The sequence below is a fragment of the Falco cherrug genome, chromosome 4, assembly GCF_023634085.1.
Source record: "Falco cherrug isolate bFalChe1 chromosome 4, bFalChe1.pri, whole genome shotgun sequence".
NCBI lineage: Eukaryota > Metazoa > Chordata > Aves > Falconiformes > Falconidae > Falco > Falco cherrug.
This window is the reverse complement of record NC_073700.1, coordinates 11,490,440-11,518,214: the sequence shown is the minus strand read 5'-3', so window position 1 is coordinate 11,518,214 and position 27,775 is coordinate 11,490,440. Positions and strand designations below refer to the sequence as shown.

At 44.7% G+C, this 27,775-nt stretch overlaps 1 protein-coding gene across 5 annotated transcripts in view; it reads right to left on the bottom strand.

Annotated features, from left to right (window-relative positions):
- The window catches only part of MGLL (monoglyceride lipase), a 107,443-nt gene that overhangs the window by 31,161 nt on the left and 48,507 nt on the right, over window positions 1-27,775 (bottom strand). For all 5 annotated transcript variants that reach the window (XM_055709314.1, XM_055709313.1, XM_055709315.1 and 2 more), the window contains one exon: window positions 12,956-13,062. In XM_055709314.1, the coding sequence (XP_055565289.1) occupies window positions 12,956-13,062 (107 nt within the window). The remainder of the gene's footprint in view (window positions 1-12,955; window positions 13,063-27,775) is intronic.

The window sequence follows — 27,775 nt, the reverse complement described above, 5'->3', positions numbered from 1 at the left end:
ATTTCACAGTTTTGCATTCTTGGAGTTCAGGGCATTTTGTCTGCAAGCTCTCTGGAAGTGGGTTGGTATCATGTTTGGATCCCACCATGAGTAAACTGAGATGTAGTGAGGTGAAGTGTTTTTCCTGAGATCCACAACAAACCTGTGGCAGAGCCGAGGGGGGGTTTCCAAACACCTTCTTGCATAGTCTACTGCTGCAATCCAGAATGAGCCACATCCTGATCTGAATCATACAGGATCAATCACATGATTAGTGGGAAGGACCACCTGCAAGAGGTATCCGTGGCTACTAAAACTGCTGCTCCGTTGAAACACAACAGACCGTCGCCCAGACCTAAAGCTATGTGAAATCCAGGGAAGTCTTCAGAATACCAAATAAGTGAGCTTTTCTAGTTCAGGCCACTAGAATTTGGACACAGCTGGCCCAGACCCAGATATGCCGTTACCTGAGCACTGGCTGTCGCTTACAGAAATGGGTTGATGCATTCTCGTTTGATGTCTTAGTGCATTACGAAACTGAAACAACTCCACTGCAGCTGGCTCCCTGACTGCCAGAACACGCAGAAGACTTCAAAGTGGGCTCCATGAACACCTTCAGGAAGGGCTGCTTCCAGATGGCCTTAGGTTTTGTGAGATCTTTTGCAATCCTCATTTTGTTATTATAAAGAACGAAGATGCTTAAGGCTGAAAGGACTGGTACTGTGATGCTGGGAAGTCTCATCTGGGTTGGAGAGTGAACCAAAGGCTAACCAGATGTTCTGCTTTACTAACAGGCTCAGAAACAAAGAGGATCACGCTGCCAGAGGCTTTCAATTATGAAGATAAATATTTTTTAAATTCTGAAGTAATTTTCCCAAATCACCAACCACGATTCTCATAGTTCCCTGTACACCCCTTTATCAGCTAAAACAATCTTTTATTCTCTAAAATAATAGTCCACGACATGTTAGCTTCTTACAAAAATAGGAAAATCAGACTTAAAACCCATGGGTCACATCCTGGCCCCACTGAAGTCAGCGACATTTAGCTACTGCCCTCAGAGGGTGCAAGCATGTATTCTGTGTGTAGAGACATAGAGCTCAAGCCATTAAGAAATAAACACCCAAATCACATAAGAATCACATTATAAACATGGTTTTAAATTGAAATTAAAAGAGAAGCTGCAGTGCTGAGCTGGGCATGCTCACACTGGCACTGTCCCTGAAGGAGCAAGAGGCAAAGCTGAGGGCGCCTGGCACACAGAGGGTCGGAGTGATGCCTCAAAGCGGGAAGGAAAGGCAGGACCAGGAGAGGTCCCAGGGCTACATGGTAGATAAGTGAGAGAAATCAGTTCATGTTAACACTCTGCCAGGCTCCACAGACAATGCATGATACCAAAAGAGAAATGCTCTTAACTAACATGTTGTGGGTAACTAATAGATGGAGAAGAGAAGAACATTGGCACTGAAATATATAGCCCTGAAGTGGGCAGAAATAACTGGGATAAAAAGGAAGAACTTTCTAAGAGTCAGAGGAGCAAGAGCCTGGAACAACCTGCTCAGCCCAAACAGCATTTCCAAGCAACCACGCCTGGTTAAAAACTGAGCTTTGACCGTTTGTGAAGAAGAGTGGAGGATGCTGCTTGCAGGAACAGCCCGGAGAACGCAGGGAGTGTCTTCCTGCCTGGGCCGCTAATAAGAATATGTGTTAATAAACAAATAAATGTCCTGTTTCACATTCAGAATGAATGTGCAATAGGAGGAACATGATTAACTGAAAACACCAGACACTGTAACCCAATATGTTTCTCTGCAACACTCAGGCTGATTAAAGAGGGAAGAATCTGAACATGTGAATCAAACAAAGGATGAGTATTCCCTTCCTTCACTGTCTGTTTTGCTTCTGGGGCTTGTTGCTGCAACATTCAATATCTTGTTTGCAGCCACTGCTAGAGAACATTTTGGTTTTTAAAGAACTCTCTGCATCTTTTGTAATAAGAGAGACGTGTGTTAGTTTTAGGACTTGTGAGACAGTCCCTTAAAAGGGCTCATGGTCTCTAACAAATAGAGCTACTCCCAGGAAAATCAACAGGGCTAGTTATTTATAGAGGAAATCCACCCATTTGAATCAGGCATACCAGCTCTTTAACAACACGCCATGCCTTATGAATGAGCAAATAAACAATCGAGTGGGTGGACCTTCAGTGTGTATCGTTGTACTCGGCGCTGGGGAGGCTGCACCTCGAATGCTGCACTCAGTTCTGGGCCCCACACAAGGCAGACACTGAGGTGCTGGAGCACCAGAGGCCCAGAGATGGGCAACGGAGCTGGGGAAGGGGCTGGAGCACAAGTCATATGAGGAGCTGCTGGGGGAACTGGGGTTGTTCAGCCGGGAGAAGAAGGAGGCTCAGGGGGACCTTATCGCTCTCTGCAGCTCTCTGACAGGAGGCTGCAGCAAAGTCACAGTCAGTCTTTTCTAGATAACAAGCGACAGGACCAGAGGAAACAGCCTCAAGTTGCACCAGGGGAGGTTTAGATTGGCTATTAGGAAAAATTTCTTCACCAAAAGGGTTGTCAAGCACTGGAACAGGCTGCCCAGGGAGGCAGTGGAGTCACCACCCCTGGAGGCGTTTAAAAGACATGTAGATGCGGTTCTTAGGGACAAGGTTTAGTGATGGACCTGGCAGTGCTGGGTTAACAGTTGGACTCGATGATCTTAAAGACCTTTTCCAACCTAAATGATTCTATGAGTCTATGATTCTACAGCTCTGTATGTGGTGGCCTTCTTCAACACAAGGTCACACTGTTGACCCGTGTTCAACATGCCTGCAAGGATCTCCAGGTCCTTTTCTGCAAAGCTGCTCTCCATTCACTCAAGTGCCCAACCTTTAACGCTGAATGGGGTTACTCCACCCCAGATGCAGAGCTTCACAAATGCCTTTGTTCAAACTCCCTACCAGTCCGTTTCTTCAGCCTGTCAAGGTCCCTGTGAATAGCAGCCTTCCAGTATATGCTCACTTTCTACAATTTGGTACCCCTGTAAACTGGCTGAAAGCGCTCTCTATCCCATCATCCGTAACATTAACGAAAAAGAGCTACGGCTAGTATATGCAACATCTATTTATTCTTTTTTCCCCTTGAAGAATACAGAATTCCTCTGATGCTTCTCGAGGCCAAAGTCCTTGCTGATATGAGCTAATGCTCTGTCATGGAAGTCAGTAAAGGAAATGACCCCTGGGACAAAGTTTGAAGCATGTTTGATGTCTGTCCAGTAGCCCCAGATAACACACATAACTAGCAAGATGGAATGATCTGTTCTCTCAGTCTTAGCTTTTTAATAACCATCTGGTCCTTGTCCATCCACCCTCGACCATCTTGCAAGCAGACGTAACGCCTACAGCTAGCAAAGCTGGTTATGGAGAGCAAGTAAGCTGTTGAAAACATTACACGAGGTTGCCAGCCCTCCCTCACTAACAGGAAAGGCAGTTACAAGTTACATGCCCGACCCTGCCTTCTGGCATGGTGACAGCTATCCTGGATTTACCTGAGCAGCTGTGAAAGCAGAATTTGACCCTTGATGTGGGGATTGATTTATATATGTAAGGACTGGGTACAGATGACAATCGCACAAATCTTTGAAGCACCAGAAGCAAACCAACAGGTTGTAAAACGAAATGAGCTTAGTTCAGTCAAGGCTATTTCCTCTTCAGTTTCTCTTTCAAAGTGAACCCTTCGCCCAAATAAAGGATGTTTTATTCCTGATTGTTAGGACCACTCGTCCAAAAGTCCTGTCACTCAGTCCCAGCGCTGCTGGCACTCCACACCAGTTCAGTGGCCCACTCCTCTATCATGGAGGGTGTCTCTCATCTGAGAGGCAGAATCATGGAAGGGAAGCCAGGACTCAACCCTCATGAGAAGAAGGCATCTTTTAAGTTTCCCAAATGAATGACATGTCTTTTCTCTGTCATGCAGTCTGTCAACAGTTAACAGTGACAGGTTGAGGAGCACGGTCTGGAAAGCGGCCAGCGCTGCCAGCTCCACGCACATCGCACATCGTTGTGCTCAGAAGGGAGCACTCTGTTCCTCCTACCGCTCCGTCCCCTCCCACTGGGGCCCGTTGTTACAGCCTCACGCCTCCTTGTGTGAAGGCCAACAGCGAGGCTTTGTTCAAGAAGCAGCTGCTGAGAAGACGTACTATCTCATGGAATGACCCACTGACATTTCTCCCTCTGCTCATTAGTAAGCAGCGAATAATTAGGAGAACTAGGGCAGATTGCACGGCCCATTTCTTTCAGAGTAAAAAGCCAGCTCCTCAGATCCCAGTGTGCCCCAAAAGGGATTCCCTCACAAAGCAGGTTGCAACAAAGCCCGGGGAGCTGGCTCTGTAGCACCTTCTTACCACCTGATGGAGCGAGGAAAGAGAACAGCTCATGCCAGGAGGTGGTCAGGGCGAGACCGGAGTAAAGGATGCCCGAGCTCTGCTTCACCCCCAGCTCAGCCACACCTCTGCTGCCATGAAGAGCAAGCTCTGCTCAGCCAGGACCTGAGCCAAAGATCCTGTTTAACCGGATGATATGTTGGTGTTTATTCAATAATCTGTTGTGGATCTACAGCAGTGAGGAAATAGTGGAGCGGTCAGAAGGAGCAGAGTAATTGGGGAAACTGAGGAAACCATAACCAGGCTTTTGCAATCTTTACTGCAGTCCAACATTATCATCTAGTGATGCCCACATACAGGGGCAGTGATGAAGGAGCATCTGCATTGCCTCCCCCTGCATCCAAACACTGATTACTGATCACAATTACTGACACCAATCACAGTATCACTGACTACACCACAATTAAATCTGACTTAAAAGAAAAAAAAATAATTGGTCAGATAAACAAATAGATTGCTTTGAGCAGCCCGTGTTTGGTTTGGCATGTTTTCATAGCACACATTAGATGACACCACCTGTCTGATTTTAGGTACTCTTGCTTCTATGTGTCTGTGCTAAAGGTGTATCCAGTCCTGGCAATTTCCAATGCCCCTTGGCTAAAAGACTGGTTAAGGACCATGTTTTCCCCACTTTTACATCACCATGGCTCCAGTTTTGTTCTTGAGAAGTCCATGAAACAAAGAAAGTCTCATCCCCTGAGTGGAGGGGAACACCTCTGAGTATCCTCTGTGCCTTTCCTGACCAAAACGTTTTAACCAACACACTCCTCTGTGCCTTATGTGTGCACCGTCAGATAAATCAGCTGTGTGCAGCCTTACAGTCTCTTTATTTTTAGTCTGCTGTGGTCTAGCTGCTTCCTGGCTCGACAGTGCTGTTTCATCTGCCTTCACAAGACAAACAAAATAAAAGCTGCACTTGCTTTTCCAAGTCTCAGCTTGTGGCTTCCTCTAGAGCATGAGACACTGTAGGTATTTGCTTTCATGATTCACCTAGTGCTTTCTGGCTGTTGTGTAGTTGCTCTGCTCAAACAAAAACAATGTTTACTACCCTGAAAGATGCCACGTGGTGCAGGCAGAGATCTGGGACTGTATGATCCCAGCGTGAACGAAGACAAGCGCTGAAGTGACAGAATCACTGCTCAGATGAGTTCACCAGAGCAAGGCTGGATTGCAAGGCTTCTCAAAAGTAACAATAATCCTGTGCACACTTTCATTTCATAAAACCCACCTCAAAGTACCCACCATTGCCTGTTGTGCCACAGGACGCTCCCCTTGTGCTACACTGTATTCTGGTACAACTACAGGCACATTTCACCACCACTGTGTTGGAGGAGGTGTATCCAGACCACTTTTCCCTACACAAGCTGTTGCCCCTTGCGGTCTCATGACCACCAACAGAGCCCAGCTCTGTGCAGCAGTCTGGGAGATACACTACTGAGTGTGTTCAAGATGCATAGGGAAAGCTGCGTCTTAGCAGTATGAATCATTTTTGCCTATGATTTCAAAGAGGCTCAAGCTGAAGGACCTGTTTTCCTTAGCAGGCTGTCACTGCTGTTCTGAGATCTAGTGCTACGAGATCAGTCGTCACTCCAGAAGACCTGGAGAAGTGACCGGTGTCACTTTGGTTGGAGCTCAGCAGTGGCCGGCAGGCTGGTTTCCCAGTTCATCCTGAGTTAATCTTGCTTTTTGGTCTTCAAGTTTGTAATTCACATCTGTGTTGGAGAAGCGCACCCCGTAGCCTCATCTTCCATGAAAATCCCCACAATCAAAACAGAAAAGGGTGGCAGAAGTAAGTTTGCTCATTAGCTATTTGTTTTACAGGAGGACTCTGCGCCAGGTTCTCTCAGTTTTCTTACTGCTGAAGGAATTACATGGTGCACTGCAGTATCTGAACTCTCACCCTGTAATTACACGCTGTGGTTTCACATCCTGAGTGCCCGGCACATGCTAAGCATTCCTCACCGCTGCCCTGGAAGGCAGATAAGCCCGACTGCTACCTTCACTCACCATCTGAAGAAGGAAATTTTAGAGAGAGCTATGCTGGCTTGGGACCGTACTGAATATGGAGTCAAAACAGGGATAAAATGGCATTGGCAGTGCTCTGCCAGCCAGGCCAAAGTGTCACCTCCTCTGGGATCCCCCTTACCAAGAGGAACCTACAGCGGGTGCTTGCAAGAGAGAACATGAGAGGTGGGGCAGACCAGCATACTCTTCTCTGGTACATCCCCTCCGTTTCCACCTCTGCCCACACGCCGTGCAGCAGGCATCACCGCCCGCTTTTGATGTCGCAGCCGTCTTTACGATTCAGTCTTCCCCCAGGTACAAGGGGAGAACGGATGAATTCCAGACAGGGCTCATGGGTCCATATTACACTTAACATTGATCAAGGGTCAAAGAATCATTTACATGTTCCCTTATATTGCCATTGGTTTTGCTCTGTTGTAAGCTTTCAGTTTAGCAGTTTTCAGAGCTATATGCACAGAGATTTATGTCCATACACTTTCATCATGGTGGGACAGACTAATCACCCCTCAGCAGCTCTCTCTCCACTCCAAATGCATTATCATAGAAGACTGAAAGACAGACAAGTTGACATAATCTGAAGAACAAAAGGGTTGATTTCCCTGTAGGGAATGTACTTGCAAAGTTTAATTTGAAACTCTGAACAACTTCCTTCTTTGCTTGGCAATTCTAACGAACCATCAGCGGCAAATGCCCACGCAGCAGTCCTCATCTGACAAATGCAAACGGGCTAGGAGTCTTCAGACTGGAACCGTCAGTATAGATATTAAAAGAAAGAGCTTTCCTAGCTCTTGAAGAGTGGGGTTTTATGCAGGGGAAATACATAGAGAGAGGGGGGAACTCAATCTGACAGCTGGCTCTGATTCTCCTCCTGCCCTTGCAGTCACCACTCCAATCTGTGAATCGTAACATCATCTTCCACCCCACCGTGACACTTGTGTGTGGGAAACACTCTGGTTTTGCATGCCTGCAGATCCCACAGCCTGCCAGCCATGCTGCCCTACTATGGGAGTTCTGCTACAGCGTGCAGTAGGTTCAGGACCTGTGTTTATGCATGGGGCCGGGCAGTGCTATGAATTTCTCCTGGGAGAACAACTTTCATCACTTCAGAAAAAACCCAGAAGAGGATGCGCTAATACAGGTACACAGCTAGTGCTATATTCTCTTTCCTAGCCAGGAAGAGCATCTGTCTAAGGATGTGCACATCAGCAGCAGCCAACTGCTCCGAGCAGGGCTGCTGGTATGGCTCAGGTAGTGCAACTTCGTGTGCAAGCAAATCCCAGAGCTGTGTGAGGTCCTTCCTGCTGCCGGGGGCATGGATGAGAACAGGATTCACAGGGAGAACAGTAATTTTGCACTCCTGCAAATGCTAATTTGTCCATACCCCTGGTTATTTCCAGTTGTGTATATGGAAGATTTTATTTCCCAGCAATGTTCAGGATTGTTCAATGCTGAAGACCAGGAGCCCTTCTCTGGGGGAAAAAAAGTGTGTATATATATGTGTGTATATATATATATATATATATACGTATACACACACACACACACACACATATATATATATGCCTACAACCCATTGTAAGCCTCCTGTCAAAGGAAACCCAATCAGTAAGTGCCATTCTTTCCCCTGTCTCTGCAGAAAAACTGTTTAAACTTTTCCTGCTCTAGTGAGGTAGACTCAGTCGGAGGAAGCCGAAAAAGAACAGATTGCTACCGGTAAGCGGGCCCACACCCGGCCTCGGGAACAGTCACCAAGGGATAGCTGTGCTGCTCTGCAAGTGAACCAAAAAACGCTTGCCAAGGCTTTCCCGACTCCATCCCTGGAGATCACCCCGAAGCCTCCCTGATCACATCATCAGGGAGTGCTGCTCTCCAGGAACAGTCCCTCCTGCTGCTGTGCGTGAGCTGTTCTCACCCGCAGTGCTACCCTAATTCTTGCTCCTGTTAATGCTGACATCCTTCTTAGTCATTTCCCCCCTCCCAGCTTGACCATGTTTAGTCCTTTTTAACCTCTCTGTGTAGATCAATCCTTCCCAGTGCTATGAATAAATAAAAGCCTTCTGTTCTCACCAACAAAATGACCTTTTAGCAGTTGCAAGAACAACACAGCAATCACTTGGAAAAAAAAAACGCAAAACAAAACCAGCTAATATTTGATGCATTAAAAAATCTCTGCTACAGCTATTTCCTACTTTTTAGAAATGAATCCTTTGTTAAATAGAGAAAACAGCGAGAAAATGAATGGGGAGCACAAGCAGCAGTAAGTGTGCCTGAGAGGGACCTGCTAACCCATCAGAAATGCTCACCACACATGAAGTAGCAGCAGGGCTGAAAAAGAAAGCTGGACTTTGGTTAGAAACATCTAAGGAATATGAATAAGCTGTTAGAGCTGCAACCTTTCCCTCTGCTTTGACCTGACATTACACACAACTCAAGAGTGGGAAATTCAACAGCATCAAAGAAGGTGAAAGAGTCAGAGGTGTCCATGTACTAGGACAGGTAGAGGGTTTATTTTGCCTGGAGAGAGCAGGAGGTTGGAGGGGCTGTCAAGTAGATCTACGGGCTTGGAACTGCTGCCAGGTTATTAGGGCTACATATTTCACCTTCCTTATCCTCATGTAAGGCAGCTGTGTTACCTGTAAGAAGCTCCAGCAAGTCCAAGTGAAACACAAGGCCAGTGCCAATGCTGTTAAAAGGTTTAAGACAGAAGTAAGTATATTTTTGTGGCCCTTGTATCTTGGAAACACTTTTTTAACTGCTATTAGTTGACATGTACATTTGAAGGTGAAATTGCAGTTGTTCTGGGCTCGGGCCATGTAATGCAACCATAGAGAACAAGATCTCAGCAAATGAGATGTTATAGGAAGAGAGATGAGGATAGCTGGAACATCATGTGCTTTACCAACTGAAAATGCTTGGTATGAGAAAACAAAGCCACATTCTCTATCCTTTATTCTCATTTTCCTTGGCTCTCAGCTTTACAGATCCCTAAAAATACTGCATTATAACTAAAGGAGCTGCAATCTGCCTGTGACTGACTGAAGAATTACAATATCACTCCAGTTTGATGAATCTCCCACGGGTATTCCTTCTAAGAGGGGTTTCCTAAATTGATTGCCGATAACCTAATATGTTTGTCTATCTCTTTATTTCTGTCATCAGAATGTTGACAATAAAATCATAGCAATATAGAAAGGAAATTGAAAAAGTGAGATGTCATTTCAAAATATCTAAAGCTTGCAGAAATGCACAGCAAGGTCATCCCAGCAGTCTGAACTCAGCCTTCACGAAACTGCACAGCAAGTAAATCCAGAAATCATGGGCAACAGTTACCTGCCTATTAGAAACGCTATATAAAAGACCACAGAAAAAAATGCTCTAATCCAAAGAAATGCTATTTTCCTCTTTCATGGGACTGACATACAACAAAGCAATTTCATAACATTAGATGCAAGGTAGGGTTAAGAGGTATTTCAGAGCTGAATTTTCAACACCACCGTGGAAAATTTCTAATATCTGGTGAGGTCCAGTAGTCTTGAGATTACTATGAAATACCCTAAAGAGGAAACGCATGAATCCTGACATACCAAGACACAGATCTGGGTGAATACTGTCACTCCGTGAAGTGCCAACCTTTTTGCTGAAGCCTTGCATAACAGGAAAGAGTGGTGCAGAGCAGCCTTCAGCAAGATTTAGAACCAGTGTATAAGCTCCTACAGACTCAGCAATATAAATGGAAATTATTTTTCCATCTTTTGACTGAAGTATAGACACAATATAAATCAGTCAAGTCACGCATACTACAGCCCTAGTAACTTCCCAACTCATTTGGGAAATCATGCTAGCTACGCTGTGGAACTGCATTAATAATCTTACGGATAATGTGTCTATATTGGGAATTTTATCCATGAGAATACCAGAACCAGAACAAACGTCCAGGTCAGGAAATCTATGCCAAGATCATAAGCCCAAGAGCCACTGTAAAAGATGGGGAATAGAAAGCAATTATTTTGCTAACTCAATTGAATAATTAATATTACCCAAAGATATCCAAAGGATGGGATGCAAAGGGGGAACACTCTGTTGAAGTGATCTGGAATAGATAAAATGGTGGAGGAAAGCTATAAACTTCCCAGTCTGATCTGAGCAAAGTTTATCTTCACCCCGTACCTCTTTTTTTTTTTTTTTTTTTAATTACTATTATTTTACAGAGCCTAAAATATGTTAATTATCTCCCTGACTTACAGTGAACTAGCTCAGTTAAATTAGCTCTTTGTGAAACACAACTGTGTTTCCATTGTTCTGCTTTCGGGTTCTTCTTTACCCTCTCCCCACTGCTGACGAAGAAAACCCAACCGAATTTACACAGAAAACTGTAGGTTTGACAGAGAGAATGAAGTTGTTAACTGGCCTGAGGAACCAGATCTGTACTAATTGAGCCGAACTAATTAATCCAGCAACATCAGCCTATCAAGAAAATCCAATGAAATATTTAAGCTTCTCTAGTCAAGAAGATATTCAAGGAAAAAGAGAGCAAATAACTGTCTCATTATACAGTGCAAAACATGCCTGACGGGAACCTGCACCCCAAAGGCACTTCTCCATCAACAGAAGAGGCAACCTCCATATCAAATCCATGCAATAAATACAACGTTTTATCATTTCTTCTAGGTTTGTTGCTTCAAATATTGTTATTTTAACTCTACTTCTTAAAACCTTTATCAAGTTTTAAGGGAATGAGGAACTAAGGCACAACATTAAGCATGCACAGTGAGCAATCAATCTCTCACAGGCCCACGGAAGCTCTGAACCAAACGCTTGTGTGTCCTGGAGTTCAGGAACTTTTTGTGTATATTGTCTGTGGTCTACTAACAGCAGCTGCAGAGTGGACAGCACGTGGCCTGTTCCATCACCTTTCTCATGATCTTCATGCCATACAGATAAAGAGAGAGGAATGGAGATACTTTCTCCTGGGATTACTGCAAATCCCTGCTAGCCTCCATCCAGCTCAGAAGGAAGTATATCGGAATGAATGAACCAACACGTAGAAATATTGTGCCTATACAGAAAGAAAGAGACTCATGTGGTCAGCAGTGATGCTCCTGCACGGGTCAACTGGCTTTGTAAAGTCAGCCCTGAATATGGCATGTGAGCAGTTGTCCAGAAGAATTACATGGCTTTTATTTATTTTCCTTGCAAGCTGTCCTGAGGACTAGGTATTCTCTTTTCCAGCGAAAATATAGGGTTTGGTTTTGCATATCAAGGGCAGTGCTGTGATTGAAAGGGAACCATGAGAGCAAGAATGAGGGGAAGCCCTGGTTACCTGGGTTCAGTAAGGTTTTGCCTTTGCCCTTGCAGACTAAATGGTGCAATGCCTCACGTGTTCAGGATCGTCAAGCTCAAATTAAGCAGTCCTGTCTTTGGGGAGATCTAGGGGCAGGTTTGAAGTCTCAGCTTCAGCCAAGTAAATTGCAGTATACTTTCCAATGTGTTGCAGTATACTTTTGAGTGTCAGTGAACGATCTGCCAGAAGGAGATCGGATTTACACTGAGATTCATCCCCTTTCAATCTGTCAGCTCAGAATCTGGCCTTCCCTTTTGTCCACTGCCATCATTAATCCCATTGATTCATTTTACTGATATCTAGAGTGACTCTTGCAGGGAGGCAGCAATCCGATAAAAACAAAGCAAAGACTTCCAAGCACAAGGAAAAGAAGTCATGAAATTGCAAGAGTCAGGTGTGACAGGAGGCTACCAAAGAGCCAGGACAGATGGTTCAAATAAATTATTGGGAGGTCCCAGTTCATGTGCTGCAGGCGATCTGGTGATACCCAGCTTAGCTATGTCACAGGATGGAGCACAGAGCAGAGGTCTTCAGGGCAGAAGAGGCTGGAACAGTAAGTCTACATGGCACGGCACTGCCCAGACCTGCTGGCTGAGGGCTGAGGCTGTGCTGCTGTGTTATCACGGCCTTTAACGCACTCAAGCTGCTTTCTCAGCAGAGCTGAGGTGTGTACAGCCAGCTCTGGTGTCTCTGCTGGACTGTGGAGATGTGTCCAAAGGTCTGTGATGTCTCCACGCTCCTCAATGTCCCAGGGGTGTAGCTGTCTAGTCATATCAGTACATGAAAGCTATACTGTCATTTCAGCCTCTCCTCTGGGATCATTTAGGACGTCGACCATGAATCCAGCAGAAATGCATCCCAGTCCCACTTCCACAGTGGAAAACACCTCCCCATGCCCCACGATAGGTGAAAGACAAATAATCTGTTACAGGGTGGTTAAAATAGCACTAGCACTAACGTCAAGGACAAGGCTGACGAAAACTCAAGGTAAACAGGGACAGCTTCTTACAGATTCAATATGCAGATCGTTACAAAGCAACAGATGATCCCTTTCTCATTTATGCTGAGGTGTAAACATTTTATCTCTTCTCTCAATGCTGAGTAGCTTTACAGGCATTTACTTCAGTAAAGTCCTGAGCTGCTGTAAAGCAAGCACCGTTTCAGGCTACTCACCATGGTCGTGGGCAAAAACAAACAAGTTGAGTCCTGTCAGCCTCTGGGCCAAGTCATCATAGCGGCCGCAGTGTTCCCCAGCGCCGTGAGCGATAAACACCAGGGCCCTAAATGGAGCATTAAGGTATAAATCATTAACCTGGCAATCAACCCACAAAGGCTTCAGAGCTGCAAGTAAAACCAGCAGATACAATTTAGCAACAGCATTTCAGACATCAGCAAATAGAAGGCAGGTATATAACGGCTGAGGTGGGTTTGGTCGGAGGGGACATGGTCGCCATCCTGCCCCACCATCAGCCTGGTCTTCACCAGGTAGTAGTAGGACAGATCACATGGAATGCTCATGGGACAGGCACTGCTCTGTCCCATTTGTCTGCCACCACGGTCTGCTGCAAGCTGCAGATAGAGATGGGCTGCAGCATCAATCCTTGCGCTGGGTAACTCTACCTTGGGCTTGAGGCATCTACACTGCTCCTACAGCGTTAAGTGTCACCATTGATTCCTTTTGGGATTGGTATTTCTCCATGGTTTCAAACACAAACACCATCCTTAACTTTGTAACTTGTAACAGTGTCTGATGTTACACAGCACTCTTCAAGATGAAATTTAAGTTAAAGAATAGGTCAGAAGCAGAGTCCAGAACTTTGGTTGGAGTTTAGAATTTTACCTTTTGACCCCGATTCTGGTAATTTTATCATTCCAGTTTTGGCCCCAAAACTGTTGCTTTACTTTGGTGTTTAAAGTGACTTTTACATAGCCACCATATGACTACAGACAGGGATCATAAAAAACCCCAGTCTAATAGACACTTGTTTTTGAAGAACACACAATGGACACACAAATACATCTCTTTGAAGACTCCAGTTTTACCAGTGATACTTTACTTTCACTGGAATGGCATCAAGTGAGAGTGACTGAAGTTGAATGCACCTTCCCAGCGTTTTTACTGGGCAAAATTTGTGTAGAATTGGACCAGAACTATACCAGAAGTAGAAATTAAATTACAGAAGTTTTGCTGAATTCAACAGGTGACTATTCAAAATCCAGCTTCAGCAACATAAACATAACTTGTTTGTGTAAAAGTACCATCTGTCATTGCAACATCAGCAACCTCAAAACAGTTTGAAGGCTACATGTTAGATATTTCCAGTACATTAACAGTGAAATATTAAATGAACTGACAACAAAATAACGACATCTGTTTACAGCCAGTGAATTCCTGAACTTTGTTTTGATTGAGGTTTCGAGTGCTTTTTTAGACAGCGTATTCACTGTAATAAACTGCTTTGATCTTAATACATTTAAACTTAAAAAAAGATGTTGGATGATGTAGAAACTCCTGCTTTAGCTCTTTGATTAGCACCTGCTTCAAAGTATTTGCTCAAGCTACGCAACTTGAAAAAGCATCTATCGAAACCAGAAGGATTTTACAGACCATACTACAGACACAAATGCAGCAATGCAAAGATGCTCTGGTGTCTTCTAATACTAATTACCAAGGGTGAAGTTCGGTCACGTAGCATATGTAACTTGCTGTGCCTTACAAATGTTCTTTAGTATGACTGAAGGTTTCAAAACCATCAGTGTGGCGCAGTCATTTCTTCGTTTGTCATCTTCTCCGGTCAATAGATTTGTCAGGTTATCAAAGCACTTGTCTGACAGTCTGATTTTCAGAGTGCCGGGTCTATTATTGGAGCTCTAAATGCTGAAGAAACAGAGACACTGCTCATTCCACAGCAGAGAATAGGAACTTTCTGCAGCAGAGGCATCATGGCTTTACATGTCCTACCTCTCCTGGACACTGGCAGCCCAGCAGAGACACTGTGGCCAGTGCTGGAAGAGCAAGTCATTATTTTATACATGCCCCTGGTAACTGGAGGCACCATTCAAATGCTTCTGCCTCCACCTACAAGTACTGGTCTGGTACCTCAGCCCTGGTCCTGGGTCACCTAAAGAGACATTACAGTCCCCTAGGCTGTGAGCTGGGGCTGGCAGATCCCCGAGCATTCAGAAATGCAGCAGGAGGGCAGGGGCTGAAGCAAAGCCAGGCTGTTAACCCGCAGGCTCTGGACACCGCGGTACAGCAAGCAGTGGCACTGCACGCACAGGACACCGATGCAGAAACTTAAGGAAATGGGAGAGAAAATTCCTGTGTACCCATCATCTTGATATCCAACAGACCCAGCCAGGCTGTCTCTCTGCTGTACAACTCCTGTTACCTGGCCCTTCACAGCTTCCCTGCTCAGTGTCTTACTTAAGCCCTCGGCTACTCTTTAGAGGACCTATATTTTTTTCTGCTGACTAGGCACAGAGATGAAGGTGCGACTTGGCTGACTGAATACAGCCCTTCGTTTCTCAGAGCAATGTTATCTGAATGTATGCACTGAAATGCATCAAGTGATTGAAAACGAATGGGAAGCTGGCAAAGAGATCCCTGCCAGCAGAATTATGCCAGTATTGCATCCCCCCAACAGCAAAGACCTAGTTTTACTTTCATTCACACTGATGCAGCACCATGACTTTGCCTGACAGCATCCTGCTAGATGCTCAGACCCCTCATCTTCTGTGAAACCGGTGAGAAAAGAAAAAACCTGAATGCTTCAGAGAGGCAAGGTGTTCCTGCAACCTCTCCTCTCATCGAGCACAATTGCCTGGCATTGCAGAACTGAGCCTTTGGATATCATGGGGAAGAGACCTGGGTTATTATTTGTCTGCAAAATACTGAATGAAATTCCTGAGACTGTTTGTGCCTTAAGAGCCCTAATGGCAGTAGATGTCGACAACGCTTAGATACTTTGGAAAGTTTTGTCGTATCAGTAGTCATAAACAAGTAAAATTTCCGATTTGTTATGTTGAAACAGAAGCAGCTCATTTTGTCGTTCAATAAAAAGTGAGAGTAGCTCTGGTGACTAAAAACTAGGTCACATCTACACAGCTCTGCAGCTCCGGCTTGCAGGCCTAAGCACAGGGGCCATGCATTAAACACAACCGCTTGAAAAATTGAAATTAGTATGAGTATCATCTGAGCAAGGATTGAAGGATTTGGCTCTTTCACCTAACCTCCCATTTTCCATTACAAAACCAGTTTAGATTTGGCAAATAATACCTGAAGGCAGTGGAACAAATACATGGTTCAACATATTTTCACTAGCAAGCTGGCATGAAAATACATTGTGTGATTAGATTGACTGACAGCAGTTCTTTTCTGTATGTAAACATTTTTGCAGACACCCCTACTCTCAATCGCAGCCTGCTCTTTCCTACCGCAATGGCTGGAATAACAGAATATCAGAGACTTGCTTTCAACAGAGTAATTTAAAATTAATACAGAAACCCTGCAGGCATCAAGATTTTGCAGGACTGCAGTGCCTCTGTGTGCGACCCCAGTGGAAATTCTGTTTAAACAAGGTTTGTGTATTGCCCATGTATCAAATTGATGCTGGGGAGATATTTCTTCACCTCCAGCCCTTGGAAACTCGCACATCTCGAGCAGAAAACAGGGCAGAGCCTGCAATGTTTTCTGGTGGAGGCTGACCCATGCCTGAACCTGTGCTAGCAGGTCTGCAACCACAGACAGGGAAACCTGATGGTATCTCTGGATGCCTCAGCTGGCTTTGGCTGGTGCGACTGTAATCGCTGAACACCTCACAACAGCAGTGCTTTGGCACCTGCACAAAAAAAGCACCTAATCACACAACAGCACCATTTTGCCTCCCCACACTCGGCAGGTGTGTCTCCACACAAAGCCAGGGTGTGAGCTGAGCATGAGTAGGCATCCACGTGCTTGCTCCCACCTAACCAGTGCAGCAACAATTACGGCTATTAAAGGAAACCAGTTTATTGACTGCTGTTTGCAAAAGCAACAGTTTTCACAGATCCCTACCCTTCCCATAGCTTTCACCACCTTCTCCTCCTTCCCCACTGCAGGTTTCTGCCTCCTGGTACTGCACAGCTTGGCAAACAGATGCAGTTATTTATTACAAGAGGGCAGGATAGTATTTGCCTTTACTGCTCAAATCAACTACCGGCTGTGTTTACTCATCTTCCATTGGGAGGTGATGGTATGTACCAGCCACCAGTCCCTGCTCCCACTTCTCCACTGTGCTGGTCACCCGTGACTGTGCTGGACACGCAGGTATTAGTCCCTCCTGTGCTGCAGCTTGCTACGTAAGCAAGACGCAGCGATGCCACACGCAGCGTTGGCACAAGGCACGTGCAAACGTCCTTTCCTGAATCAGGGAGGCTGGGAGCGGTAGAGGCCAGGCTGCAATGCAGAGTCCCTGTGCACAAAATATGAACACACTGTCTTTGTCCTGCCTCTTTGGAGAGGTCACCCGTTGATCTAAGCTTTAGCTTATTTCTCACTGTAACTTCTAATATATCCTTTCTTGTGTAGGGAGCAGCTTCGCAGGGCAGGAATTCAGCTGTAGGTACAAGAGCAGAACCAGCTTTAGAGGTTCTCACGTTCTTGCTTGGCACATATTGCCACCTCCGCCTCCTCCGCCATGCCAGGTCAAAGGTTCAGAGATGCAACTCCACAATCAATTGCAGGAGAATAATTGTAGGGAAAACAAACTGCAGCACCAGGCTTACGCAAATGCATGAGTCCTCTTAAACCAGGGCTCTGTCATCAGAAAAAACATGCCTTGAAACAACACTCTGAAAGCTGTTGTGCTACAAAATCTGGCAGGTCAGAAACCCAACCCAGGACTTGGGTGCTGCTGGGCAGAAGATTCATGTTGCTGCTTTATTTTCAACAAAAATCATGTTGAAACTGAACTAGATGAAGAAGGCTGGGAGCAGGATGGTATGATTTTAACATCTTGTGTCCTCTGGGGACAGACCCACTTCTGTGGGACCTTGTGCATGTTCTTTTATTACCAGAAAATAAACCAAAACACTGGGACTAAACCAAAGAACTGAAGACAGGATTCCTGTGACTGCATATATGAAAAATGCAATCTTTTCCGCCCCATTCAAAAGCATCCCTCTTTGGAACAATATTTAAGTACTTGCTTAAACCCAGGAACCTTTCTTCAACTCATGAAAGTCAGTAGGACTTACAAAGTACAAGATGAAAGTTAAAAAAGGATTTATAAATGATGTCCTGAATAAGTACTGATTTAATCACATGCAGAAGTGATTTCCTAAATCAACATCTTGCAACTTCAGCTAATACCATGTTACTCTACATAAGGCAACTATGCTTTTCATTTGGTATTACGTATGTTGTTACCAGAACCAGATCAGCTCTAACAACATCTGACTTGAGCAGTTCTGACTACTTGACACTAAATTCCTGAAGTAATTTTTAAAAACTAACTGTCAGGAAAGCTCTGAGTTAGCTAGGCTGCCAGGAAAATGACTGGCTTATGGAAATTAAGTATTACATTTTGGTGTGTTGTTTGACCTGATATATCAGCTCCTTTGTAGCTGGCATCAGCCTGAGTCTTAGAACCACAGTGAACAACTAACCTTTATTTATCAAAAACATTTCACTGGTGGCATTTGTATTTGTGGACAAGCGACTGGAGAGTTGCTCACAGACCCTTTTAACTTAATGTCGTGTATGCATATTTTCCTTCCAAAGTATATTATAATGGAAAGCCAATTACAGGTATGCCTTCCTGTGTTTGCTGGGTTAGTGGTCCTCGCTGATTATGAAGATTAGTTTTTTTTCACATAATAAGATTATGCATTAAGCAGCTTCTAATTTTGTTGAGCTTTGACTGTCATTCCAATTTTCTACTCTTAGTATTTGGTTAAAGATTTATTTCTTTTTTTAAATTTCCAGCTAATCATTTCCAAGAACACGTAATGAAGAATGAATTATTTTGTCCACTACTGGTGCCCTTTTCTCTGGAGGGTTCTTGAGCCTCTTGCTTTGGGTGCAAGACCTGAACTTTGGAAGAGAGATGTCTCTCTACCTGCTTTTTCAGTCAGCTTTTGCACTTTTTTTTCCCCTGAAGTGATTTGTGTCCTGAAGCAACCCTGACTAGACTTGGGCCATGGGCAGAGATTAAAAATAGTATTGGCAATTTGTCTCACGTTGTGCATGCTCGTGACCTATGCAGTTAGCCAAGAGTTCAGCCTGGTGACTCCAGTTAGACAGGGATATTTATGGTGGAGTCAGGTGTGTCCCTTCGCATCATCCTTCTGCCTCTAAGAAACATGCAGAGTTTTGTCCCTCTGAAGGTGCAAGAGGCAGTGACTTTGCTCCCAGTTCTAAGCCACATTTCAAGGTGGCATGACACACAAGAGCTTGCTCTTGCAAGCTTTGCCTGCTCTCTTGCTCAGTTTTTTTGAGAAATGCATTCCTAGCCTCTGCTCTACTGGCCCATAGCTTTGCCATGCAGGTTCATAATCAGGGTAGCCACCTCTTTTTTCAGCTACCACTGAAGCTGAACAACATTGTGTTAAATTAGCAGTTCTATAGCTATTTTTCCCAACTCAGGAGAAAAAGCAAGTCAGAATGGCAACAGCCTAGAGTTGAGTCTCTCTGTTAACCTTCTCTCAATACTATAGACCATGTAGCATCAGCATGGATATCTCACACAGATCCAAATCTGGAGGAATTCACTTCTTCCAGATAGACTGAGGTAATAAGTAGTTCAAGAATGTAGTAGTTTAACCTGTGGAAAACCTTTAAGCACCACAGAATATGTCAAAGGACCATACACCACACATGCACTACAAAATTTCTGCTTGATTTCAGAGAGCTTGTGGGGATCGAGGATTCTGTACATTTGTGTTTGATGTGGTTTGTTCTAGTCTAGGAGAATCAGTAGCTTCATTCAAGTCCAGATCCTAAACTGGCAATTAAAAAAAAAAACCCTCTCCACCAAACTCTGCTTCCTACTTCCCTTCCCCATTTACCCAGGCTCAGAAGTTCCCATTCAAGCCTGTCCAAAGGGGCTGCTGTTCATTTAAGCAGCATCCTACAGTCTAACAACCTAGAGACTTAGAGATTAGGCTTAAAGTCTGTGCTTGCTTCCACGAGCAACTCTTGCAACGTCTGCAAGCCTGGTGTCATCATACATTTCAAAATCACAGCCCTTCATCAGCAGTTAGGAGGACATCTGAGAAGTGCCATGACCTGCAGGAGGAGTAACAGGGGTAAGGTATCCAACAACACCAGAAAGTGAAGACACCATAAATCAACAGGGCAGAGACAGAACCAGGTAGTACAGATATATTTCAAAACAAAAGGTTCAACAGGATCTAGCTAGAGCCAGCACAAAACTGTGTGGAGAAAGAGGTTACGCTGATTTATTGTAGCTCTCCTAAAAGCAGGCCCTCGCCCTCCCCGAGAATAACTCACGAGTGGTCTAACACAGGGAAAACAGATGAAGGAAAATTCAGGTGGGGGTGGGAGGGAAGGAATTATTGGAACCTGGCAACCGCATAGCTCTGGACAAATCTCTGCAAAGTTAACGTTTGAGACCAGCTGTGTTTTGTTTCAAGGAAGCTTCGAAGTAATATTTTAGGGCACAGAAGGCTGAGATCACAGGTGAAATGCATGGCGTGTAGCTTAAAATTCATGGGCTGGATTTTCCTAACCTTTTTGTGAATAAAACTAAGGAGGAGGGAATTCTAGGGTTACACGGGCTGCCTCGGGGAGACACTCCTCCACTTTGACACCAGAGATGGGATGTTCCTCAGCAGCACTGACTGCTGCTCTGGGTGTGCGAGGCAGAGGAGCGCTCTGCAGCCGGGGGAGGCTCAGGGTTTGGAGCTGCGCCTTCCTCTTGCAGCTGCCCTTCGACAGCGCGCAGCAGTCCTCGGAAGAAGAATTATGACTTCTGTTTTTCAAAGAGGCAAGGTGTGGGCACTGCCACACACGAGGGGACTTGGGGGGAGCCCAGGCAGAACTGCCCCCCCACCCAGCTGGCAGTAAGGCTGGAACTGGACATCCCTGTCCTGATCTTTGCTCTGCTTCAGCCCTTCCTCGGTACAAGGGCTACAAGAGAGATAAAATGGAGGTCGTGTCTCCCAAGGGGAGCTACAAGGATGAATGCACAAAGCAGTCAGTGTCTTTCTAAGAAAACTGTGCCAAGCATTATTTAAATAGACTACATCAGCTGCAAAATTCAAGTCGATCTGAAATCACACCCAAAATTTTTAGATTAGCTTTAAGGCGTGGAGGAAGAATATTCAAAGCAGTTTCTGGCATAGATCCCCTTGGAAAGCAGGAAAAATCAGATACTTCTTGTTAATTTTATTAAAAAATAATTTGCACTTGGAAGCAAAGCGGCCACAGATGGAAGATGGCTGCAGGACCACGATCCTCAATGGAGAACCAACAAACGGGGAATAAGAGCAAGAACAGTTTTTGCAGACCTTCCCCTCTTCTTTCACGGACTTGCAACCTCTAATGATTTCCAAAGGGACAAAAATTACCATTTAGCCAGTCATGTAGCAGTTTCTTCTTGAAATCAAAATGCAGGCACTGCCTGGTGAGTCAAAGCCTTGGAAAAAGAAAGGCTTGCGTAATTAGATGGACTGTCCTTTCAAAGCATGAGAAAGCTGCTATTAAAGGGCCAGAAGTTCTCTTCTGCACAGTCACTATTGCTTAAAATCCACGTTACTCACTAGTTCAGGACTAAATCTGTTCACTGAACAAGGGTTTTTAAAATATAAAGGTATGTCTCTGTTCCAAAGCAGCTGTGCAAAACCAGTTCCTTCTTACTGAATTCACTTGCAGTCTCAGCATATTCAGAACACTGGTACCTGTTCCAGTGACAGGAGTCACGACTTATTGGTGCTAAAAGTTCATAGCCTGACAAACCCAACTCAACCCTAAAAGACTAAGCAGGCTTCCTAGAAAGGAACAAGATGTGTTTGATTAAAGTATCAGCTCAAGCCATGCAAGAACGCTCCCTACATGGCAGCCTAGCCCCACTTTAACCATTTAATCTCACCTTTTGCATAGCACAGAAGATGGAATTAGCAGTATCCTTGTTTCGAGGTGAGGAGTTCTAGTTGAGCTTCAAATGATGGAAATTACTGAGTAAAGCCAACCCTCTGGTTAGGTCCACACAAGTACTTGGTGACTTTCAAGTCCTTGGTAACATGCTTGCTTATTTTCAAGTGTTTGCTAAGAAGTGCTTACAGTTTGAGACAAATCATAAAGTGGTGCAGAGGATACAACATCTAAATGTTAAGCATTGCATCTTGAAGTCCTCTAAGACAAGTCTGCAGACTCGTTCTGACTTCACTTTTTTCACAAGGTATTTTCCATGCAGGAGCTAGACATCACTAGTGGTCTGAACCTGGGCTCACCAGTGGTTCTTCATAGTCTCCCCACAAAATCAGTGGTTCTTAAACATGGGATTGTCCGTATTTCAAACTCTAGCCATGGCTCTAATCACCTCCAGTCTCAAGCTATTATTTCAGGGAGTGGATGGTACAGACAACTCCTGACAAGCAATATCGAAAAAGTTATTAAAGGAAGAACTCAGCTCATCTCCCTAGCACCTGCGCAGGGAAGAAGCTGGAAAGCACACATCTGGCACAAGGGGGTCAGCGTGTTTCCAGGCCATTCCTTGCAATAAAAACTGCACAGCTGAAGTACTTTGATCAGGCATTTTGGGCTTACGTGGGCAAATCTTCACTAGCTTGGAAGAGTGCTGTGAGTAAGTAAGGGGCAAGAAAGGGGATGCCACTTTACCTGTTCTGTGAACTCAAGATAGTATATTATTACTTTTTAATAAAGCACTGACTGCACAATTCCCAATTGTACGGCAATGGTTTAAAGCAAAACATAAAACTTAAATTCCCTGAAATACTTAAACCTGATAGTATGGTTTGTAACCAGACAGTTCCACCCATTACATGGAACCCTTGATTACCTCCTGCACCAAGTCAATTACCCATCCTAACTTTTACCTTTCTGACAGAATTTTGTCTGCAGTCCTCTGTGTTGGCAGAGATCTTAATTGGCTATCTTTAACAAACTGACGAACTCATAAAAAGGTCAGATGTTGCAGATAACATGAGTCTCCAAAAAGCCGATCTTTCTCTATGTGATTTTCCAAAAGCCAGGGTGGAATTATCCCATAAACTTAGAGATGCAAACTCAAAGATTGATTTCTTAATCATAAAGCACTTATGTATATTTTAACATACTTTGAGATTAAGCACATTAATTTCCAATGAATAATCCTATCTTGGCACATCCCAGAGCTGCACTTCAGCCCTGCCCAGCTATGAGAGGAATCTTTGCAGTGAGAGGCTTTACAGGCTCTGTCAAAATCAATAACAGCAGCTATTCCTCTGGGAAATCAGTAATGTCGCAGGCAAAGTGTTTGCCAAGGCTTTGAGCATGTTCCAATTAATTTACTATTCCACGTTTGCCATAGACCTGAGGTAGGAGAGACGGCTGCATGTAAGCAGTTAAACGTGAGACGCAGGAATCCTGCTAAGACAGTGATTGCTGCAACATGTGCTTCAAAGGCTGAAATGTTTATTCACATTTCGTACCAAAATAAAATTTGAAGTGTGGCTGAGGTGCAATGGTTTACCTACGGGTGACTTGAAAGTTAACAAATGGATAGAGACTCCAGCCTACAGCTGCCAGATCCAGGTTTGTGTTATTTCTTGGCCACACTGAGCTAACCTGGCTCTCCAAAGACTTCAGCCAGGCAGACTGGCTTCCTAAAATGTTCTTTCACTTCTAACACTAAGGCAGCTTCACCTATGGCAGCGAGGGCTGCCACGCCAATGAAAATAAGGATCTACTTGCCATGAGTTTTAAACACTGTCTTGATTTGCTCTCGAAAAGGGTTAGATGTAATAGCTTTAAACTCCAAATGGTGAATGGGGACCTGACCAGCTTGGGGTGCAACTACTAAAATAAGGATGAGTGGTAACAATAAAATAAAAGAGTATTTAGTTAGATAAAGCCTTGGCTGCAATCACTTTGGGTACAGCAAAGAAAGCTAAAGGCATGTGGGATGCCTTTTCTGCAGAAAAGCTTAAAATAGAAAAGGAAATCAATACTCATTTACAGTATCTGGCAGTCACTGAACCAAAACATACATGTACACCTACAGCAGAGCAGAAATAACAACATTTATTTAAACCACAAGCTGTTATTCTGCTGCAGGAATGCTGTGTTTCATGTGGAGCACTTCACCAGAAACTGAGAAGTACCACATATTTCTGACCATTTTTAAAAAGCCTCAGCAATATCAAGAACAAATATTTTCAATACCACAGTTATTAACCCCGCCACTGCCAGGCCAGCTCCAACTCCTCCGATTGCCAGCAAGAGTCAGAGCTGATATCTGAGCTAGCAGCAGGGTAGATGTTTTGCCTTTCCTCCTGAGTTTCTCTTCTGCCAACTTACAAGACACCATTTGTTGGATCACATGAGGGGTGCATCTGTCACAGCCTGCAACGGGAACGGGAAGAGCTCCATCAGCTCTAGAGATACAGTGCAACACTGGGGCCGCCGATGGCACTGGAGACACCGAGCTCCCAGGTGAGGGCTGAACCACTGCAGGCACCGCGTGGGACACGGGGAGCCGGAGAGACCCCAGCTCTGCAGCTGTGAGGTTGGGATGGGGCTCCGGAGCACTGGAGCGCCCGTGCTCTGCGGGATGCCCGGGAGCTGGCGGGGCGGACGGGGCAGTGGAGATGTGCTAACTGCCGGCACAGCTCGAGCAGGGCATGTCTGAGTGTGCCCTGGGCTTCGCACAATGTAAACAAGCGTCGCTACTACATTTAGCTGTGCTGAGGGATCCAGCCATCTCTCCTAAAGCAATGCAATGCACACAGCAGGAAGCAAAGCTTTGATAGAATTCTGAAATGGCGTTTCAAAAGAGAAATGTACACCTATGTGTAAGAATGAGACAATGTTTCCACCAATTATGTAAAACCAGGGGTTTTAGAGGAAAGAAGAGTGTTTAATAAATCAACATTCCCCAAACGCTGGAAGTGAAATTAAATATAAACAAAGTGAATCTGCTGATTGATTTTTTTTTTCCATTCCCCAGCCCTGAGAAATGTGACCAGTAAATAGACAGCATAAATAATAACAACAGCTGGCTTTTGTACAACACTCCTCATTCACAAAACCCAAAATGCTTTACACAGGGTGCAGCTAGGCTTGCTGTAGAGTCATGCAACGCAGAGATGAATGGGACCTCAAGAGGTCCTCTGGTCCATTGCCCCGTCCCAAGCAAGGCTCAAACCTTCCTCCCACTGCCACGTAAACTGAAGCACAAGAGGTAAAGAGCCTTGCCAGTGGCAACACAGCGTGCCAGAGGCAAGGACGGACACACAGCGTGTGGCAAAACCTGACCCTACAGCTGCCAGTGGGAGTTTAACAGCAGAGTCAAAATGTCACCGTGGGTGACACCTGAGCTCCAGCTCTGCGCTACATGCACGGGGCCACAGTGAACCTGCAAAGAAAAAGCCCAATTTTTTAAGTTTTCTGTGCTAATGAACTTGTGAGCAACTACTAATATCAGAGAGATGATCTGTGCATTTACAGGACAATCTGGGTTGAGAGGCTCGGTGCTCCTTGCAAGGGCCAGAGGATGACTGAATGCTAATCACTTGAAAATCCTTTTAATAAAATGAGATTATGAATGCTGCTGAGAATACAGTTTTTAATACTCCAAATATTGTAGACTAGCTCTCAGACAACACTGAAGAAATGAAGAAAAAACTTAACCATTAAGTCAGCTAGATGTTATCTCTGCAGCAATTTAATTACTTACTGCTTCCTCATCACTCCTCATGCCTTTAGCCCAGCAAATTAAGCCATTGCAGATTTCTGGAATTTGACAGCTGAATTTGAAACCTCACTGAAATAGTTTTGAAAAATAAAAGTAAAAAACGATGTTGAAAAACTATAAAAATAAGCTCATCTTGCCAGCTGGCGAACTAGCTAACCTGCTGACACCTACAGCAATTTAAACCAACTTTCTGCTGTTAAAAAAGGCCAAATTTTTAAGCTTTATTCCCCCACTCTGCAAGCTTCCAGCTTAATCAAGGAAGAAAGAAAGAAAACATACAGAGCGAACCCTTTTTATCACAGGTCAGATAGATGGCTGAAAAAGATCGGCAATACTTCCTGCCTACCAAACCTGGAGTAGTTTGTACATTTTCTCCTCACCCATCTGTACACAATGCTGGAGCAAACGATCACTACACTATTACCATTGAAGTTTTGGCTTTAGCCCAGTTGTCAATATTTTGTTTCCTTTTTTTTTTTCTCCTCTCTCTTTTCTCTTTTAACGGACGGCTGCTGACACAATTCACTTGTAGATGAACAGCAGAGAACAACTAATGGATCACTTAGTAGATTATTTTTAAAAAAAATTCTCTTCAAACATCAAGCACTCTTCAACCACCAAAACCTCAAGGAACAACCTACTTTCTCTGGGAACTTTCGTACAGGGACTCCAGACCCAATTTATGTCACTTGCCTGGATGGTTACACCTAATTTTAGATGAGGAGACAAAACCACAGAGGAATGAAGGGCCTGATTTCGTACATCGCTGGGCATTGTGTCACTGCCTAATGACTGTCCTGACCGTGTGTTTTGCCTGCTCTCTGCTCCTCATTGACTTCTTTATTCTGTTTTCTGACACTAAATTTTCCAGGTCTAACAAGCTGCCTTTGCCATCACTTGGTACAGGAGGACTGAGAGGTTCCCATCGTCGAGCGAGCGCCTGCCAAACAGAAATGAAGATAGCTTCTGGCTCGCAAGCAAGTGTCTGAAGCAAGCAGAGGGGAGTTTCTGTCATTCCACTGGAAGCACTCATGAAGTCTGATGTTACTCAAGGTCTTGGGACATTGAGAATGGCTACATGGATGCTACTGCAAAAATAATGAATCCCTTTGGACACAAACACATGGCATCTGTCTAGAAGAAGCAAACACCTAGCTGATGCGAACAGCCCGTAGGAGAGTGGTTGGAGGAAGGCAAACCTGGCTGGGGTGCTCTGGCCACCGAGACTGCTTCCACTGGCTGTTCCCTGCTGCCCCCAAGGCCACACCTGGGTACCACTGTCTGCACAGTGAGTCTAGTCAGCTTTGAGATGCCTCCCTGACCCCACCAGCCAGTGACTCCCCCAGGTCTGGTTGCTGCAGAAGATGTTTATGGTTGGGACTTGCCCAAGGCTGGTATTTGGGATTGTTGTACCCGTACTTCTCTTCCAGTTAACATAAGTGAAATTTTGTTGGTCTGCAGGAAGAAACCCTAGGAGAGATACAGTTTTAACAATGAAAACTTTATCTACCCTGGTGCTATTGATTTCCTTCCTATAGGATAATAATCCGTACTGATACGGTGTCAGAATGCCTATACTGGCAGAGTACAGGGCAGCGATGTATGGGTATAGTTAAGGATATAACTGGGGTGTGATGAGGTGAGGGACCTGCCTAAGCATATCTTAAGGACTCTTATGGGCAGGACGCAACACTATCTCCTTGGATACCTGGGCAAATCAGCCATTGGCTATCAGGGTTGTGTCACATCTCTTGGATATGGGACAATGGAAGGTTTAAAATGCTGATGGCTTCCATTCAAGTGGAAGCACATTAGGACAATGGCACGCCTGAACCTAGGGAAGACAGCTCAGCCAAATGTGTCTGCAGGGACAGCTCTTAGAACAATGCAATTTCCCTAGAAGAACAAAAAGATCAGATGTTCACCCTGGCTCTGAAAAGCACAAAGCCCCAGCAGCTTGAAGAGAACTTGCAAGGAAACAAAGGCCAACCCCTCTGCAAAAAGCATCTAGAAAAAATACCCTCTTCTAGCCAGTACAACTACTATACCAGCCAACTCTTGTAGATGTGTTCAC